The sequence below is a fragment of the Oncorhynchus masou genome, chromosome 26 (genome assembly GCF_036934945.1).
Source record: "Oncorhynchus masou masou isolate Uvic2021 chromosome 26, UVic_Omas_1.1, whole genome shotgun sequence".
Taxonomy (NCBI): Eukaryota; Metazoa; Chordata; class Actinopteri; order Salmoniformes; family Salmonidae; genus Oncorhynchus; species Oncorhynchus masou.
The window spans coordinates 20,401,545-20,422,867 of record NC_088237.1 but is presented as its reverse complement, the minus strand read 5'-3'; the positions used below and the strand labels follow the sequence as shown (position 1 = coordinate 20,422,867).

The window sequence follows — 21,323 nt, the reverse complement described above, 5'->3', positions numbered from 1 at the left end:
TGAACATGGTCTTTTGCCTGCTAATGCCTGCAACATAGTGAAGTAAACAATGACAACAATAACATCTAGTGTAGCTTGCCCCTCTAACAGTACAACTGGCTCCAGCTTGCCCCCCCCCCCAGTTGAACTGGTCTAGGACCGCCACTGAATGTGTAGACTACGTTTTAGTCTGTAACTGTGTAGCCTATAGAGTGCGAATCCACCACGAATCCGGTGGTGAAATGCATTAGTGTGGCTGCATGACACAAATGAAAGGGGATGGTGTTAAAAATAGAGAAAGATTAAACATCTGGGAAAAGTAATGGGCATGGGCCCACTTTGAATGATTGCCACAACAGTCAGTGACAGTAGGGACAACTGTAAACGCCTTGGAATAAACAACTCACAGGAATGTAGAAGGCAAAAGGATACAAACATCTGTCTAAATTGGAAAATGACAAATGGTGACCGCTCTACGTTGTGTTGAACACAGCATTGCGCATGAGTAATCGAGCCTGGTTGTTATCATGAAGTATGGAATGGATGTAAACTGACCGAGGATCCTCAGTGAGTGACCTGTCTTTATACCCAAGGAATAATGGATAATATAACGGTTTTATTCCCATTTTTATAAAAAAAATGGCTTATTGGCAATTGGATTCATTATTGCGTGACTGCAGCAACTGAAAGGGGCTCTAAATGATTCAAACGCCTTCACATACTGTATATGAGCTGTGTGTGCAAGGGCAAAAACATGGTACAGGGCAAAATGATAAACAAGAAGCTCCCAGTTCCCTCCCACAATCATCAGTTCAAAGAACTCAGTAATTAGGGGAAGGAACATTTCTGGCATTGAGATTCTATTGATAAACAGGTCATTCATTATATGACACATTGGGGAAGTTAAAAAAATCCCCAGTTAAACTGAAATATAAATGCCAGTATAGGTTACTCAACCTTTTCCATTTTGTTTGCATAGGTAGACTAGTGAGTCAGAGCCCCTATCATTTCAGAAAGAACATTCGGGTGGCTGCTGTATCCACATGCTCTGCACAGCAACATTAAGTGGTCACTGCCCCGCAGCAGTGATCATGTAGGGGATGATAATGATAGCTTTACAGGAGCTGTCATAGTCTTTGCACAGTCCTTTGTCACTGCTGCCAATAGTGAAGAAACACTCATTTATATTGAAAAGAAGCCTGTTTTTTTGTTGAAAGCAGGATGTGTTAGGAATTTGTCACAAACACACAAAGAGGCGGGAAACTCAGTGTGCTTTGAGGTCATGACTGCACTTCCTGCTATTGTCTCAGGAAATGACTCAAACACCACTGTCCCGTGGAGAAACAGCCTGTGTTGGAACCTCCCTGCTCATGACACCAAAGTTCTCCTTCAATGATTGAATCTCATTCAAACACTAACCGGCTCCAGGCATGCCAAGACTATTGAAATGGATAGAGATACTGAGAGAGTTCTCATCAACCGTGTGCAATGAAGCCCTAATAATATCAGTCAGGCTGAGGCTGTACAGTAATCACAGTGAAATGTGTTAGTGCTCTTTCTGCCACATATTTTCAGATGGAGATGCATTTGAGGCCTTTGTGATCAGAATTCCTATCTATTTGCTGATTGAGCAGTGTAGGAAGACACAGATGGTCAAACAGGTTTCTGTGCTGTGTGAAATTACAGTGGATTTACTAAGAGGCCAAACATTGAGGGAGAGCAGAAGCTTGAAATCTGGAAGTCAATACTTTTTTGATGCTCTCCGTGCATGGTTTATTGCCGTAATGAATATAGAACAACCACACATTTCCTTGCAAGTTATCGCTGATCCTTTGTTTGAGTCTATTCAAAGGGGAGAAAGGGCAACACACTGTACCCTACTCAGGGCCCTAAGCATGTTGTCTCACCATACTGCAGACAGGCTTTGCTTTGCTTGCAGAGGTCACTGGTTTGTTCATTGTTGCGCAGCAACCTTCTTCTTGTACCTTGCTTTGGGTGATAACAGAGAGGAGGGATTACAGGTGAGGTGAACAGCCAGCTCAGCAATTTCATCAACGGAGAGCTATTTAGAATGGCACAGCTCTCGGTAAGCTCTCATTATAACCACATTGAAAGGACATTTCATTTGTTTGGGATGGACATCTGCCAGGTAATCAGTCAGAGGAAGGGAGACAAAAACAAAGTTCAGTGTTATCTGCTTCTGCCTTAGACGGTCCCCATCAGGGCTCATTAGCCGAAGAGTGATTTATTTTCCCTCTATAGTCAGGAATGTCACGGCAGGGCCATTTAGTGTTAATTCACTCGGCTTATGGGGGGGATTGATAAAGTGAGGTGCGTCCATTTAAAAAGCTGTCCTGTTGAGGAGCTGGCCTTGTGTCTGGCAAGCCCCTGCTGGCCTGTTCCTCTACTCATCCAGAGAATGAGCACAGTAGAGGTTTTTTGTGTGGTAATTTCAGTGTGGTTGCCAACGGCAGAAAGGATACGCGGGTCAAAGTGGGAAGTGGCAGATGGCATGGCCTCTCCGGGGCAATTTATTCTGGCTTGTGTAAGTCAGCCATTCTGGTAGTGACAGTGTTAGGGCACTGCTCTGGGAAACATTACATGTGGGAGTGAGGAATAGCTCAGACTAGTCTTGAATCAATCAGCTATGAAAAGAGTCTCTATTAGGACCTTAGATGTCCCAGTAGAGATGGAGAAGATGCACCTGCGTTGCAGTCTGTTTTCATCAGCCCCATGTCTTAATGAACCAGCTGAGTTAATTGGACATGCTTATTTACACCGCACAGCACGTGCAGATATTGGAAAATATATTCTATTCAGCTATGCCCTCTATTATCAACAGGGCAATTATGTGAGTATGTTGGAGCACTGCCCAGTTTTGCAAACAGCTCAAAATCATGTTTAGACTCTTACTCAAGTGTAGAAAGCAGTGAAGCACTCATTGTTTAATACTGCGGCGTTGAAAGGCTTGGACCCCAGGAAGAGTGAAATAAGCCGTGCCTAAGGCAGGACAGCACAGACCTGGTGTGTTTCAGCACAGCAGCATTGCTAGCTGCTTGTTGTGGTCTTCACATTTATTTATGACACATCCCGAGTGATGGCTGCATTAGTAGATCCAGTCATCAAAGCAGAGCAGAAAGGGAACTCTGTGTACTTGAAAGGCTGACTCATTCTGGAACTGGTGATTGTTTTAGACACCATGCGGTTTATAGTTTGAACATTGTATTTGATCAACATTATACCATAATTTCTGTGGTCGTCCGTCATTGATTTGATTTTAGAAAATCTCAAGGTAACAAACAGCACAGTACTGTATATTATAGATGTATCACTAAACGTCTTTACATCGTCAGTCACAGAAACAGATTTACCACAAAACGTCTTTACATTGTCAGTCACAGAAACAGATTTACCACAAAACGTCTTTACATGGTCAGTCACAGAAACAGATTTACCACTAAACGTATTTACATTGTCAGTCACAGAAACAGATTTACCACAAAATGTCTTTACATGGTCAGTCACAGAAACAGATTTACCACAAAATGTCTTTACATTGTCAGTCACAGAAACAGATTTACCACTAAACGTCTTTACATTGTCAGTCACAGAAACAGATTTACCACTAAACGTCTTTACATTGTCAGTCACAGAAACAAACTATAGTAGACTAATAGCTTCTTAGATACGCACTATTAATTAATTGATTCCTCTTGGAAATGGCTTTTTAGAGGACACTGCTTTCAGTAACACTTCAACAGCACTTTCAGAATATTTCTCTCCCAAAGTTGGGCACCCTCTAAAACACCTTCATTGTTGCCTTAGAACATAAATGAGAATGAGCATAAATGTTTTATTTGTTGGCTGCCTCAAGAATTCTTTCCCACTAAGAATTCAGATATGATTTATATTGGCCTTTGTTCTATTGCTTTTACTTCTGTCTTTATTACTGTTAGGGACACATACATTGGCCCATTAGGAATGTATTCATACGTACACTGAAGGACGCACAGAATCATTTTGGTTCAAGTTGGCCACAGGGATTTCAGTAAACACTCAGTTTGCTTCACTCTCTGTTGTAATTGGAGACGGATGATAAACCTTTCAAATAGAGAAATGTGTCATTACCCAGTCAGGAGTGATTGTTGAAATAGAAAATGGTAGATGAGAGCCCTATGTGACCGCTCCAAAGAACACGTCTCGTTACTTTCAGCTCATCCAATCAGGCAATGGTAATGTGTTCTCACTGCTGTGTGGCAAAGAGAAGTTAAAGTAGGTCAAATGTTTGGCTAGTAGCATCAATGTTCCTGACTACTCAATGCATAGCAATGTACTGGTGTTTCATACTTTATTTAGTTATAGAATACTGATGAAGGCAAGAAACATGCCTCCCCAACTTCACAGATTGAATTCATGTAAATTAGGAGTTGTATGTTTAACTTTTAACAACCATTGTTTTCATCTCTTGCTCCCATCCTTAATGACACCTCCAATAAGAGCAGCAGTATCCCCTGGACACCTCTGTCTTCCCTTGAAAATGTGTCAAATGGATTTTTTATTTTTTGCAAACATGCCTTGCAGATGATCTAATGGCAACATTGATTTGCCGTTGTGTCGGCGTTAAAGCTGAAGATACAATAATTGCTCTTTGAATATTTTCATGTGAGTCCCACAGATGTTGCACACATCTGGACCCCTTGAGTCCATCTCTAGAGTTGGTGAAGTGGCAAGGGGGCTGAAGTCTCATTGGAGTGTGGAGAAGAGGAACGACGAGGAGGATGCTAATGACTTAGTAGTTGAGTGAATCCATCTCATTGGAGTGTGGAGAAGAGGAACGACGAGGAGGATGCTAATGACTTAGTAGTTGAGTGAATCCATCTCATTGGAGTGTGGAGAAGAGGAACGACGAGGAGGATGCTAATGACTTAGTAGTTGAGTGAATCCATCTCATTGGAGTGTGGAGAAGAGGAACGACGAGGAGGATGCTAATGACTTAGTAGTTGAGTGAATCCATCTCATTGGAGTGTGGAGAAGAGGAACGACGAGGAGGATGCTAATGACTTAGTAGTTGAGTGAATCCATCTCATTGGAGTGTGGAGAAGAGGAACGACGAGGAGGATGCTAATGACTTAGTAGTTGAGTGAATCCATCTCATTGGAGTGTGGAGAAGAGGAACGAGGAGGATGCTAATGACTTAGTAGTTGAGTGAATCCATCTCATTGGAGTGTGGAGAAGAGGAACGACGAGGAGGATGCTAATGACTTAGTAGTTGAGTGAATCCATCTCATTGGAGTGTGGAGAAGAGGAACGACGAGGAGAATGCTAATGACTTAGTAGTTGAGTGGATTCCCACCATTGACTTCCATTGGTTTCAAATGAATCCATCTCAGTGGAGTGAGGAAATCCAAAGAGAGGAGATCTGTAGGCCTATAGGACTGGTATCCTATCCTGGGGCTTCACTGAGCCACGTTCTTTTAATGAAGTGGAATAGAGAGAGAGAGAGAGAGAGAGAGAGAGAGAGAGAGAGAGAGAGAGAGAGAGAGAGAGAGAATGGGAGAGGCAGAGAGAAAGGAAGAGGTGGAGAGAGGTGGAGAAAGTCAGAGAGAGCCAGATCCATGCATACTCTCAAGTTCCTCTCTCAGATGGGTTGGAGTGTTCGTAAGGCAGGCCAGGATGGTGTTGGCTGACTGTGTGTTACCCTCCAGATGTACTGTAGTTATTCATGGAGTGGCTCCGGCTCGGTAACGGGCCACGCCATGTGGGCGGTGAGGGTATTCTTAGTGGTGTGTAGAGCTACTCTTACAGAGCAGTTTTTATTAGCATTGTAGGCTGAGGGACAGCAACACGGAACCCAAACCGGCTGCGCGCGTGCGCCATCGTGCCTCAATTAATTTTGTCCCCCCCACACCAAACACGATCACGACACGCAGGTTAAAATATCAAAACAGACTCTGAACCAATTACATTAATTTGGGGACAGGTCGAAAAGCGTTATACGTTTATGGCAATTTAGCTAGCTTGCACTTGCTCGGTAATTTGTCCTGGGATATAAACATTGAGTTGTAATTTTACCTGAAATGCACAAGGTCCTCTACTCCAACAATTAATCCACACATAAAACGGTCAACCAAATTGTTTCTAGTCATCTCTCCTCCTTCCAGGCCTTTTCTTCTCTGGACTTTATATTGTGATTGGCAGCTTTCATAAATTAGGTGCATTCCCGCCACCGACCTCGTTCGTCTTTCAGTCACCCATGTGGGTATAACCAATGAGGAGATGGCATGTGGGTACATGCTTCTATAAACCAATGAGGAGATGGGAGAGGCAGGACTTGCAGCGCGATCTGCGTCACAAGTAGAACTGGGCAGATTTTAGCCCTTGGCAACGCAGACGCTTGTTGGCACGCGCGAGCAGTGTGTGTGTGCAATAATTGAATAATATAGATTTCTAAATTTATTTTGCAACGCTCGCACACGCGACACGAGCGGTGTAGTCAGGGTATAACGTTGATGCTAGTGGTGGTGTAGATCAATATGACCATGGTTTTACTGGTCTGTGTGTGTCTACATAGCCAACTATAAGGTCAGATTAGTAAGGACTTAAGGTCTCACTTGGTCTCTTAGGTGATGTGGCTGAATGCACCACACAGGGACTTGATGTGATGCGTCATTATAACGTGTCTTATTTGGGAGTCGTTGCAGACAAAGCTATGTGGATGTGACATAACTCTGTACCTGGATTCCCATAGTTATTGAAACAGCAAATCACCCAGGGCTGCCAAGCAAATCTTATACCCTTGGGGTTTATACCCCTTAGATCACACACAGAGGAAACCATTTGATGTCTCACTCCTCAGTCCTCACACCGTAGACAAAATACAGGATTCCAGCAGAAATGCCTGACGTAGGCAGCTCCTCACAGGACTGGATGGTGTTCTATTACTGCTGCATGTTCTACACCAATTATCACACAACACTATCTACGGTCTGTCCAAGACATTCTGTCCACAAATAGCCATCAACTTATAAATAAGTAGATAAATAGGCAATGGTGGTGAAGTAATTACAATATAGCAATTAAACACTGGAATGGTAGATCGGCAGAAGATGAATGTGCAGGTAGAGATACTGGGGTGCAAAGGAGCAAAATAAATAAATAAATACCAGTATGGGGATGAGGTAGGTAGATAGATGGGCTGTTTACAGATGGGCTATGTACAGGTGCAGTGATCTGTAATCTGCTCTGACAGCTGGTGCTTAAAGCTTAAAGCTAGAGATGTGAGTCTCCAGCTTCAGAGATTTTTGCAATTCGTTCCAGTCATGGGCAGCAGAGAACTGTAAGGAAAGACGACCAAAGGAGGAATTGGCTTTGGGGGTGACCAATGAGATATACCTGCTGGAGCGCGTGCCACGAGTGGGTGCTGCTATGGTGACCAGTGAGCTGAGATAAGGCGGGGCTTTACCTAGCAGAGACTTGTAGATGACCTGTAGCCAGTGGGTTTGATGACTGTTGGAGAGGGGAGGCTTTTATGACTGATTACCTGTAATAACTCTAGGAGCAGGAGGGGCTCTGCTGTAGTCTTGCCTTCATCACTGGTTTAGGGGGATAACAACTGTCACATCTGGTAGCAACAATCCCTATTCACTGCTGGGGTGTTGGCTGACTGGTCATAGACACTGGACAGTCTGAATAGGGGAGATGGGGCATGACATATATGGCCTCATTACGGTATTTGTGATATTTTTGATATTCAAATGAAGGTCTGAAATACTGCCTTTGATTGCTTGTAGCCTAAAACATTTCCGGACTTTTCCGGACTGCCAGATCTTCTTCCCTTTCTCCTTTCAAACAACTTGATACCCGGTCAAAATCCTTCCCTTTAGCAACCAAACATGGTTTGATTTACTTTTACAAAATAGCTTCTTAGCCTAGAACCCAGTTTATTTCAAATAGTGTATTTATTTAATTCCCCAGACCGAAGTTGAAAGCCAAACTACTTGAAAGTGGTCCCGAACAGGTGCAGACTCCCAACTATTGTTTTTGATCAGTATCAAAGTACAAAAACTGACCTCCCGAGAAATCCCATCTATAAACAAAAATGTTTTAGAAATCTTAATCTTTGAAGCGTTGCTTGATGTTGGAGGCCTCATCAGAGACCTTGACGAGGATAAAGAAATTGGTGCTAATGGGCAAATGAGAGAAGGCAAAAGCTCTCCTGATCTGGCCCTGACCTCGCTATAATGAGAAATAAACACTCATAAAACTAACCAGGCTGCCTGGAATAATACCAGCAGATTACTGGCCACTCATTAGTGAAATGCTAACTCTCTTTTTTACAGATATGGTACGCAATATTGTACAACCTCATTCCCCTTACTTAGGGACTCAATGGACGCTTATTAAATATGATGGAAATTCTGTACATTAGCTACATTACCATTGCAGAGCTCTGTTGCAGGGGTAATGTAAAGTAGTAATGAATACTGTTTTATCCCTCCATACACACTCACAGGTTCAGAGGAGAAAAGTGTCCCCTTTCCTGTGTTCGACTCCCTATGGACCAGCTGTAATTCTGCTCTCGTCTCCCCGTAGTTTCGGGTTCTTGACCAAGTCTGACAGGTCAGGCAACAACCGAGTCTCAGCCTAAGTTTAGAGTGTTCGGCCAGTAACTGAAAAGTTGCCGGTTCGAATACCTGAGCCGACAAGGTTAAATAAAATCAGCTGATGTGCCCTTGAGCAAGGCACAAAACCTTAATTTGCTATGGCTGACCCTGAAAAAAAATACATTTCACTGCACCTATCCGGTGTACGTGACAATAAAACATATATTTTCTGCACATCCTATAAAACATTCTATGCAATATTATCTTGGCTGACACTTGGCCATCATTACAGAAGATGCTGAGTGGAGTCGTGGAATTAGGGTGATGAATGCCCTGTAAAGATCTCACTGACAACACTTTGTGGCTTGCAGTAACCAATCCTGATGGAAATCGACCCCACCGTTTCTTCTTGTTTAATATAATCCACGCTGGTACTCTGGGTATCATGTTCTTTCTCCATGTATACTTGTGCACTAACAGTAAATGTTGTGCCCTTGTTTGACTGCTTAAATACAGGCACAAAACAAACCTGCTTAAACAAGCACAGGTTCTATGTATGCAGTTCTCCCTCCTCTTACCTAGTTCGCCCTAGGTCTGTAAACAGTAATAGCTTTTCTGTCTCCTCTCTGCCTCACCGGGTTAAACTAGATTGTCTTCCCTCTCAGTCCAGCCTCCCTGGGTTCGGCGAGATGTTTATAAACATCGTCGGTTGTTTACCTCTCTCTGTTGGTGTTGTACAGAACGTGGCGCTAGTTCAACACCAGGGTAATGGTGTTTAAGATGATTGTTCAGAATCCTTGACCTTCGCCTCTGTATACATTTGCTATTCAAAGAATGTATATAGTCTACATATAGTTGAACTACATATAGTTGGATATTTCTTGGATTAATAAAGTAGACTCACTTAACGATTTGACATTTTTTGATTTTTAACATCTAAGCAATATTATCAACTCCAAAACATAATCTTGCTATTTCTTCTGAGTGGGACTGTGTCACTGTGTTCGACATCAAGCTAGGTATGAAAAATCAAATATCTGTAGTCAATTACAAGTGGTTTGATCATTTTCGAGCGACTCGCTGGTTGCAAACTGTGTAGTTTGGTTTTTGCACATGCTGAAGGGATAAAGGGTTGACAGATGCACATTATCCACCAACTGCTTTTTATTTTGTTTCTTCTAAAACAACTGACCCAATGATTAGGCTGAGCATCAAATCCCTCCTCTCCCCTTCCAGCATGTACTCTCATTTCTATCATTTTTCCTGAAAATAATCTGTTTTACTCTGGATTTTTTCAGGGGATGATAATTAGGAGTGGAGAGTTTACTAGACATAGTAGTCAAAGTCTTTAACTTAGGGCGTCATGGGTTTGTTTTAAAAGGATCTAATGACCGCTGTGCCCGCTCATGCCAGGATTCGCTCGCTTTGAACGGAACGATGCTCTACCTTGAAGTCCGCCCCCCATTTTCTCATGCATGGAGCAGGCCTAATGCAAACTACGCTGGGATTGCTTTCTCTCTCTCTCTCTCTCTCTCTCTCTCTCTCTCTCTCTCTCTTGATCCCCTTGGCCCTGACTCTGTTTTTTTCCATTATCCTCTCTATCGAATCGCTTCGGACTTCTTTTTCAAGGCTCTGCTGTTAATGTAATTCAATGGGGCATTTTTTTCCCTTCTTACCCCCTCTCTCGCTCTCTCTCTGACTTTCTCCACCTCTCTCCACCTCTTCCTTTCTCTCTGTCTCTCCCATTCTCTCTGCCTCTCTCTCTCTCTCCCTCTCTCTCCCTCTCACTCTCTCTCTCTCTCCCTCTCTCTCTCTGTCAGATGTAGCCAGGGCGATTGAGCTGCTGGAGAAGCTACAGGAGTCCGGAGACATCCCGGGTCACAAGCTGCAGTCCCTGAAGTTGGTGTTGCAGAGTGAGTTCTGCACAGCCATTAGAGAGGTGAGTCGATTCCCCTGCACCACGGCCCCAGGGTCCTTTTTCTCCTGCCAACACAGGGAAATTGACCACAGTTGACTGATGGTTATTTTAATGAATAAATGTGGCTACACAACAATGCAGACTTTTAGGGGTGTTTTCCCAGACATGGTCAGCTCAGACACACAGACTGAAGAGTAAGAGGGCCATCAATACAGACTGAGGTCATCTAGTAGGAAATGTAATCTACTAGAGGAAATGTCAGAGAGGGCTGGCCCTTTCATTGGACAGCAATATGAGAGAAGCCTGGCCTGGGAGTCAGGCAGAGACACTGGAGCCTGGTGCTGCCTGGTGGTGGGGGAGGCTTCATGTCTCTGCCAGGAGTAGCAGCTAGGCAGCACCCTACAGACTAGGTTACAACAGCTGGCCATTGAGAGGGAAAGAGCGAGAGAAACACTTCAACCACCAACAACACATCCAGTCACCAGGGAAACTAGAGAGGATCAGCTTGGATTGGTTGCAGAGGCTGACCGGCCATAGTTTCCAGTCAATTACGTTCTTGTGTGAGCTGACACTTTGCCACGGTGCAGAATGGCTCTTTCTCATAGAGGTCTGACTGCTAGAGGAGCTGGAGAGTGAAGATGAGTGGTCGTGGCCCTGATGATGATTACTGTTATTGCAGAGATCGTTATCAGCAACATTCAGCAGCTGTGGCGTTCATGTCAGTGGTTTAACAGCCTCCCAAGACAATGAATACTCCCATGTCTCTATGGAAGAGCAGAGAACATGGCATTTATTTGAATTGAGCAATACCTTGCCATACGTGCTGTGTCGCATGTGTTTACAATCCAACATGCGGTCACAACCCCTGTATTCACTTTTATAGCACATGCAAATTTTTACATGCAAATTTTTCCCGGACAAGTGACGAGCATCGTAAAAAACACTTCCCCGGGGCTCGCTCTTAATACCCTGACATAGCAGGACTAGACTGCTGAGCCTTTTTGAGCTACATTGGTGAGTTAATCGTAATGTAATCACATTTGACCTCATCTGGCCCCTGTTCTGTGCTGGAATATGCCTGCAGATGGGAAATCTTTGTAGTTGAGAGAGCCATGTCATGGGGGTTCTAACCAAAAGGAGAGAGACTATTCTTCAAAACAACTTTATTATTAGATTTGCAAAAATGAAGCAATCAATAACAACCACTCAACAGTGTCACCGTTGTCTGTTCCGTCCTGCATGTTTCCACACGTCTAAGTTCCTGTAGATTGTTAAAACAGAATGTCACATACTGCAGTCACACCTAAACGGCTCTTATCTGTACGCCCAGACAAATGACTAAGTCACACAAGACAAGCCTGTATCAGCAAAATACTAATGTATAACAAAGGACAATTCTCCAAGTAAAAACAGCATAGTATGTTCAATTAAACAACATTGTAGGTCAATAAATAATTTCCTCCACAGCTATTACAGGGAGATTAAAGGTTGCTTCAGAGCCATGTATAGTTGCTCGGTATTGGGATTCACCTGCGTGTCATTTCATTAATGCAGATGACCTATTCTGCGTTGAGCTGGGGCCACCAGGTATTATAATTGAGCGATTAGATTTGTTCCCCTCATCTCATATCTGATTGTGAAGCTCATTTCATGGTCTGATGAGCAGACACAGAATCCCACAGACCAGGGTAGCTTGATCATGTCTCTACTGTAGAAGTCACAGAGGTGAGCCGGTTGTAAACCTTCTTCACAGTGTCAATAGAATTTCCAGCCACATGAATCAGCCTAGCTATGGGTAAGGGGGTTAGCTGGCTAACTGTTGATAGGGGAAATTGATGTGGGATGGAAATTACAGAGAGATGGAGTGAGGAGGAGCGTTGCTCTTCCCAACCTTGTCTATCAATGACATCTCAGAGCTCAGGGAAAGTCCCTGAATGAGTTGTCAGAGTCAATCTGCTTTGCAAATGGAAAGGGAAGGACACCAGGGAAGACGACTGGGAGCGCTAACCAGCGGGAAATGATGGAGATTATGATGATTTCCAGCCACTCTGTTGGCTTGACTTAAAGCCCTATGCATATCAAGAACTGGTCCTGATGAAAATCATCCGACAGGCCCGAGCAAACGATTCAACCACACATGAAATCCAATCGCGACTTCCATTAGTCACAAAACAATGCAGGTCATTTTTCCTTGCAAAAAAAAGCATAGTCTGTTCCAATGAACTGAATCAATTATGTGATCATAGAGTTGTAGTAGCCTGATGGTAATGGAGCAGGGCATATGAATACAGGTCTCACTTTGAATTGATATAAAGGAAAGGATTTGTGTGCTGCTCCATTGAGGGCAGACCTTAGTCTCTTACTACATTTACTGTGAGCTGAAGGCTGAAAGCCACTTCATTTAATTATCTCTGTGTTTAATATTCTCTTTTTGTGTCATGCTGACAGAGCTAGGGAGGTCTGTGAATGAACAGTTATTAAATGCCGTTTCGCTTCTACCAAGTGACCACTTTAAACTCAGTCAGCTAGAGAGAGGAGAAGGAGAGCTCTTCAAGCTCTCTCTCCGTCTCATCCTTCCCCATTTTGCTCAGGGAGCCATGGTTACACGCGTCGTGCCAGGCACCCTCCGGGCACCTCTCTCCACTATCAGGCATTGTGGCGTCCTCGTAAGGCTAACGGTAAGACTGGTAGCCCCCAGCCCATCATTGTGGCGTCCTCGTAAGGCTGACGGTAAGACTGGGATCCCCCAGCCCATCAAGCACAATGAGCCTTCCACAGAGGTTAGATAGATCTGGGTTAATGAATGCCTGCCGTGGTAAACGCCCAGTGTACCGGAGAGTCAGGAGAGAGAGGGGGAAGAGAGAAAGGGAGAGTATATTCAGGAGGGACAGGAAGAAAGTAGAGTTCAGAGGTAAAGATGGATGCATAGCAACAGGAGGGGGAATGAGATAGAAATGATGCCTTCAGGAGTGCAAGTCTTTCAAATCTCTCTCTCACTCTCACTCTCTCCATCTCTCTCTCTGCCTGTTTCTCACTCTGTCTCTCTCTCTCTCTTTCTCTCTCACTCTCTTTCTACCTCACTTTGAATCTCCCTGGTGAAAAGAACGGTGAAAAGAACACAGCAATTTGTTCCATGTTGTGACTGTTTTCTTTATGCTATTGGAAATTATTTTCCCCCAATGAATTATCAGAACAGAAGGTTATGTTCATTCATTAACAGTGTTGTCAGACTGAGTTCAACTGGGTTCATAAAGGTAAACCTAAAAAGCTCAAATATCTTATTTTTGTATGTGAACTGCTTGCTCAAAACAAAATCCAATTGATTTATTTTGTTGTTGGCTTGAGGTTATTCTTTTATTTTCATATCAACCAACAGACTCTGTTTTTCATCAGTCAGATATACCCAGGCAACACAAAACCACTTGTTTTATTGTTGAAACACAGATGAAGCACTTTGAAGTCGCAAAGAGGCAAGGGCCTTAGTTTTTCTCCAGCTCATCATACAGAAATATTGAATGATGGTTGAGCCCAGAAAACACATGCTCTCCTTGTGTCGAGAGTAGAGACATACCGAGGTGTGAGCTGATGAGTAAAATCCCTATTAGTTTCCATTCCAGAGAAAAACAATACAATTCACTGCACATGAAAAAGTCAATGTTGTTCTTTAAGAAGGGTTTGAGACGTTACAATTGAATTTGGTTTGCTTGTTGAGTAATTCAGCAGTAGTTAGTGGTACATCCAATTTGCACTTCAATTCGTGGATGTTTGTGCATATAGTTAAGCAAATTACAAATTGAAATAGCTTGACCTTTATTGTTGTTCACGTGTTTCCTAGACACGATTCTCCTGACTCACAGCAAGGCATCCACTGAGACCTTGAATACACAACAGTCCATGCATCTTAAGTGTATTTCAATCAAACTCACAGGGATGGATGGATGCTGTATCTTTATATGACAAACGATGCACTGACAAAATGTTTATAGAATGGAACAGCCACAGGGCTCTTGGCTAAAACACACAAAGGATGAGGGCTCATATGAGTCACATCAAACAATTACATGACCCTGTATGGGGATTTAGGCCAATGTCTCATGTAATGTTCAACACTGCAACACTAATCAGAGCATTCATTATGTTTCGAGTTGTTTCTGTTGGATCACCAGAAGAAGGTGTGATAATGTCACACTGTACGCTGGGGGTGTTATTGTAAATGGTGTCGATACAGTATGTCATGTTCTGTATAGAAACAACTCAAAATAGCTATTTTACACCTGAAAGCTTTCCATTGGCTCGTAATGCTGACTCCTCTTTAGCGGAGGTTAGAACACACTGTAGATGTGGAAGAGGTGTCCTGGAATAAGGTCCCAAGATGGTGTTCAATATTGGCTTTCAAAGAGTTGCTCAGCTGAAAAACAAAGTACTGCTTTTTGACTGTAACACCAGAGTTCCAATAGTGTATACTCCCTTAAGTTGTACTAAGGACATCGTGTTTCCAAAGCTAGGGCCGACAGTGAGGACTTGTGAAGAGCGGAGTCAGCAACCTCTGCATAATCAAAACAGTTGCTTTGTGAGAAGGTGTTAAACATTGTTCACAGTTAGCCATTGTTATCTATTACTGACAAAAATAGAAACACAACCAATGTTTCATGAGCTGAAATAAAAGATCCCAGAAATGTTTCATATGCACAAAAAGCTTATTTCTCTCAAATTATTTATGTTTACATCCCTGTTTTACATCCCTGTTACTGAGCATTTCTCCTTTGCCAAGATAATCCATCCATCTGACATGTTTGGCATATCAGAAGCTGATTAAACAGCATGATCATTACACAGGTGAACCTTGTGCTATGGACAATACAAGGCCACTCTAAAATGTGCAGTTTTGTCACACAACACAATACCACAGATGTCTCAAGTTTTGAGGGAGCATGCAATTGGCATGCTGACTGCAGGAATGTCCATCAGAACTGTTGCCAGAAATTGTAATGTTCATTTCGCTACCATAAGCCTCCTCCAACGTTGTTTAGAGAATTTGGCTGTACGTCTCACACCGCAGGCCACGTGTGACCCAGGACCTCCACATCCGGCTTCTTCACCTGTGGGATCGTCTGAGACCAGACACCTGGAAAGCTGTTGAAGCTGAGGAGTATTTCTGTCTGTAATAAAGCCTTTTTGTGAGGAAAAACTAATTCTGATTGGCAGGTCCTGCCTCCCCAGTGGGTGGGCCTGGCTCCCAAGTTCCCTCCCAGCCCCTCCCAGCCCCACCCCTGCTCGCACCCCTACCCAGTCATGTGAAATCCATAGATTAGGACCTAATGAATTTATTTCAATTGACTCATTTCCTTATATGAACTTTAACTCAGTAAAATCGCTGAAATTGTTGCATGTTGCGTTTATATTTTTAAATAATGCCCAAAAAATAATGTGAAAAGCCCCCGTGTCCTTGCCTTGGCCCCAAGTCAGGACAAGTCCACTGAGGCCATGGCCCAATGAGTACCAGGGGCCGGGCGGTGGAGCTGGAAACAGACAAATCTGAGGCTTTTTGGTAAAACACAGGGGGGAAATCCTTAGTGGAAATTCACCTAGAGTACCAAGAGTCTTAGCTCCACTCGCTACTCCGTTCCAAACTCCACTCTCTTCAGTTTATTTACTCAGTGCCATGTGTTACCCACATGAGAGAAAACCAAAAGGGGTAGTAGCGCCACACCACAGTGTCCTATGAGTATCTTGTACTTACTGATGCATCACGGTTTTCTTATGCTAATTGTCGTAGGGACCAGATGTTTGAGCAGCCTTAAGGGCAGTAAGTAGCAGGAGGCAGCAGGAACAGGCGCCAAATAGTGTGCAGTTTATTAACAGTGAAAGGTGGATCCAGGTGGATGAAGAAATCCAATGAACATCTACATAATCTACAAAGGTATTTGCAAGAATAAACACTCTCAAAATACAGGTTTAAATAGAAAATCAAAAACCTAAGCCTACCAACTACCACGTCTGGTAGTCTACGACATGGATTGAACATGCAAGAGACTTGGAGAAATGTTACAGAAAATTCAAAAGTACTGAGAAAATACATTCATGGTTTGTCCATTTTTCTCTTTCAGGTGTACCAGTACATGCATGAAACAATCACAGTCAATGGCTGTCCGGAGTACCAGGCACGGGCTACAGCGAAGGTGAGCAACATACTCTAATCTCAGACTGTATTGACCAAACTTGAGGCTGAAAGATACTGTACAATGTAGCCTAGATACACAAACACCCATGTGTCCATCAGATGATCAAAGAGTGGAGCAGGTTTGGTGCACAATGAATTACTCATTAGCAGACCTCGGATGTAAACACTTGAGAGGTTCCACCAATGAGTCCCTCCTCCACCGCTCATTCATATTCTTTCCGAGGAGAGCTTCTTTTGTGTAGGAGAATAAAACAGACATCTAACAGTGAAAGGGGGACAGGAAAAGAGGGAATCAAGAGGGAGGGTGAGATGAGAGAGAGGAGTGCATCACAGTCCTCTTTCCCAGTGTCACCAATACATCAGAGAGGGAGTGAAGAAGAGATGGGGCAATGTAGGGAGGTACGCACACTGACTGATACAGTTGGCTGCTCCTTCCAGAGACTGCTGCCCCCATCTGCTTACATGGCCTGGGCACACAGAGGAGTAGGACACAGATTGATTGACAACACTGGGCAAGCAGGATGAGTAGATAACTAGGGCTGGAGTGGAATACAATTCCAAAGGGCGCTTTTTTTGTCAGTGAAACGTCATCTCTTCAATCGCAAATGCTCTGTAAAACTTTGACTGTGGTTCAGTCCCTTTCTAAAGGAGTAGTAAACAGGGTAACCTTTTTTAATGACTTTCATCAGACTGGATTGTGTTGTGAATTTCCATCTTGGATGAAAGGTATACAAGAACATGCAGTTAAAGTCGGAAGTTTACGTACAACTTAGCCAAATACATTTAAACTCAGTTTTTCACCATTCCTGACATTTAATCCTAGTAAAAATTCCCTGTATTAGGTCAGTTAGGATCACCACTTTATTTTAAGAATGTGAAATGTCAGAATAATAGTAGAGAGAATGATTTATGTCAGCTTTTATTTCTTTCATCACATTCCCACTGGGTCAGATACATACACTCAATTAGTATTTGGTAGCATTGCATTTAAATTGTTTAACTTGGGTCAAACGTGTCAGGTAACCTTCCACAAGCTTCCCACAATAAGTTGGGTTACGTTTGGCCCATTCCTCCTGACAGAGCTGGTGTAACTGAGTCAGGTTTGTAGGCCTCCTTGCTCGCACATGCTTCTTCAGTTCTGCCCATACATGTTCTATAAGATTGAGGTCAGGGCTTTGTGATGGCCACTCCAATACCTTGACTTTGTTGTCCTTAAGCCATTTTGCCACAACTTTGGAAGTATGCTTGGGGTCATTGTCCATTTGGAACACCCATTTTTAACTAAGCTTAAACTGATGTTTTGAGATGTTGCTTTAATATATCCACATCATTTCCCTACCTCATGTTGCCATCTATTTTGTGAAATGCACCAGTCCCTCCTACAGCAAAGCACCCCCACAACATGATTCTGCCACCCCCGTGCTTCACAGTTGGAATGGTGTTCTTTGACTTGCAAGCCACCCCCTTTTTCCTCCAAACATAACGATGGTCATTATGGCCAAACAGTTCTATTTTTGTTTCATCAGACCAGAGGACATTTCTCCAAAAAGTATGATCTTTGTCCCCATGTGCAGTTGCAAACCGTAGTCTGGCTTTTTTATTGGTGGTTTTGGAGCAGTGGCTTCTTCCTTGCTGAGCTGCCTTTCAGGCTGTCGATATCAAGCTCGAGACCCTGGGTCTCGACCCCGCCCTGTGCAACTGGGTACTGGACTTCCTGACGGGCCACCCCCAGGTGGTGAGGGTAGGTAACAACATCTCCTCCCCGCTGATCCTCAACGCTGGGGCCCCACAAGGGTGCGTTCTGAGCCCTCTCCTGTACTCCCTGTTCACCCACGACTGCGTGGCCACGCACGCCTCCAACTCAATCATCAAGTTTGCGGACGACACAACAGTGGTAGGCTTGATTACCAACAACGACGAGACGGCCTACAGGGAGGAGGTGAGGGCCCTCGGAGTGTGGTGTCAGGAAAATAACCTCACACTTAACGTCAACAAAACTAAGGAGATGATTGTGGACTTCAGGAAACAGCAGAGGGAACACCCCCTTATCCACATCGATGGAACAGTAGTGGAGAGAGTAGCAAGTTTTAAGTTCCTCGGCATACACATCACAGACAAACTGAATTGGTCCACTCACACAGACAGCATCGTGAAGAAGGCGCAGCAGCGCCTCTTCAACCTCAGGAGGCTGAAGAAATTCGGCTTGTCACCAAAAGCACTCACAAACTTCTACAGATGCACAATCGAGAGCATCCTGGCGGGCTGTATCACCGCCTGGTACGGCAACTGCTCCGCCCTCAACCGTAAGGCTCTCCAGAGGGTAGTGAGGTCTGCACAACGCATCACCGGGGGCAAACTACCTGCCCTCCAGGACACCTACACCACCCGATGTTACAGGAAGGCCATAAAGATCATCAAGGACATCAACCACCCGAGCCACTGCCTGTTCACCCCGCTATCATCCAGAAGGCGAGGTCAGTACAGGTGCATCAAAGCTGGGACCGAGAGACTGAAAAACAGCTTCTATCTCAAGGCCATCAGACTGTTAAACAGCCACCACTAACATTGAGTGGCTGCTGCCAACACACTGTCACTGACTCAACTCCAGCCACTTTAATAATGGGAATTGATGGAAAATGATGTAAATATATCACTAGCCACTTTAAACAATGCTACCTTATATAATGTTACTTACCCTACATTATTCATCTCATATGCATACGTATATACTGTACTCTATATCATCGACTGCATCCTTATGTAATACATGTATCACTAGCCACTTTAACTATGCCACTTTGTTTACATACTCATCTCATATGTATATACTGTACTCGATACCATCTACTGTATCTTGCCTATGCTGCTCTGTACCATCACTCATTCATATATCCTTATGTACATATTCTTTATCCCCTTACACTGTGTATAAGACAGTAGTTTAGGAATTTTTAGTTAGATTACTTGTTGGTTATTACTGCATTGTCGGAACTAGAAGCACAAGCATTTCGCTACACTCGCATTAACATCTGCTAACCATGTTGTATGTGACAAAGAAAATTTGATTTGATTTGATTTGATATAGGACTTGTTTTACTGTGGATATAGATACTTTTGGACCTGTTTCCTCCAGCATCTCCACAAAGTCCTTTGTTGTTGTTCTGGAATTGATTTGCACTTTTCGCACCAAAGTACGTTCATCTCTAGGAGACAGAACGTGTCTCCTTCCTGAGCGGTATGCCGGCTGCGTGGTCCCATAGTGTTTATACTTGCATACTATTGTTTGTACAGATGAACGTGGTACCTTCAGGCGTTTGGAAATTGTTCCCAAGGATAAACCAGACTTGTGGAGGTCTACAATTTTTTCTCTCAGGTCTTGGCTGATTTCTTTTGATTTTCCCATGATGTCAAGCAAAGAGGCACTGAGTTTGAAGGTAGACCTTGAAATACATCCACAGGTACACCTCCAATTGACTCAAATTATGTCAATTAGCTTATCAGAAGCTTCTAAAGCCATGACATTATTTCCAAGCTGTTTAAAGGCACAGTCAACTTAGTGTATGTAAACTTCTGACCCACTGGAATTGTGATACAGTGAATTATATGTGAACAATTGGAAAAATGACTTGTGTCATGAACAAAGTAGATGTCCTAACCGACTTGCCAAAACTATAATTTGTTAACAAGAAATGTGTGGAGTGGTTGAAAAACAAGTTTTAATTATTTCAACATGTAAACTTGTTTACTTCATTATGTAAACTTCTGACTTCAGTCCTACTGGCCTATTGAAGGACACCACTGTATCTGATGTTGATACAAAATATATCAAAATACTCTTTCTAAACTGCTCAGGTCAAAGGGTGTTGAGGTTGATGGTTACAGCGGCATATCCTTTTAATTTCCCTTCAAATATCCATTATTGGTGGAATATTCAAAGTCTCTGTTATAATATGTTACATTATACTCTGTTACATTATAATGTACATAATCATAAACAAGTATTCTTTTTCTCCAAAGCTTATTCAAAGGCTGTTTTGAAAGAGAGAATGTAGATCGGTCTAATCAAACTACTTTACAATTCATGAAAGGGCTTGTACTTCACAGTGTTAAAGCAAACAAGATTGTCCTTATGACACTGTTTACACAAGAATGCAATAACAACAGCATGAAGTGCCTTTCAGCTTTGTCCTTGTCCATCACCAATCTTTTCAAAAGAATATTTAATACAGCCACCAGCGGAGTAGCAATTAACATCGGGCAAACTCCGTTCACTGGCTTCCACGCCCATGGGAGTGATTTCAATGGATGACATCGAAATGAGATGGTGCGCTGCTTTTGAAAGTGCCGCCCTCTTGAGAGTTTCCGTTTAGCTGAGCCGGTGCTTGTTTCATCAGCCTCGTCTCCAAGTACATCTCAAGTACATCGCTGACCAAAGGCCTGGAGGGCAGCACTCAGCACATTTCACATTAATCACTTTAATAAGTAAGAAATTGGGGGCCTAAAAAATGTGTTATAGTCCTATTGAAAAGCAGGGATCCTTGATACACCAGCGATCTTGAGGCATTAGCAAGATGTTATTTTAGATGCCTTTGGTGGACTGTTGCTGGTGAGTGTTTACCAATTCAAATGTGTTCCACCTGAG

General features: G+C 43.3%; 1 protein-coding gene across 3 annotated transcripts in view; it reads left to right on the top strand.

Moving 5' to 3' along the window:
• Positions 1–21,323, top strand: part of LOC135514999 (protein lin-7 homolog A-like) — a 32,074-nt gene that overhangs the window by 1,146 nt on the left and 9,605 nt on the right. For all 3 annotated transcript variants that reach the window (XM_064938785.1, XM_064938787.1, XM_064938788.1), the window contains exons 2-3: positions 10,403–10,521; positions 16,608–16,679. In XM_064938785.1, coding sequence (XP_064794857.1) covers positions 10,403–10,521; positions 16,608–16,679 — 191 coding nt within the window. The remainder of the gene's footprint in view (positions 1–10,402; positions 10,522–16,607; positions 16,680–21,323) is intronic.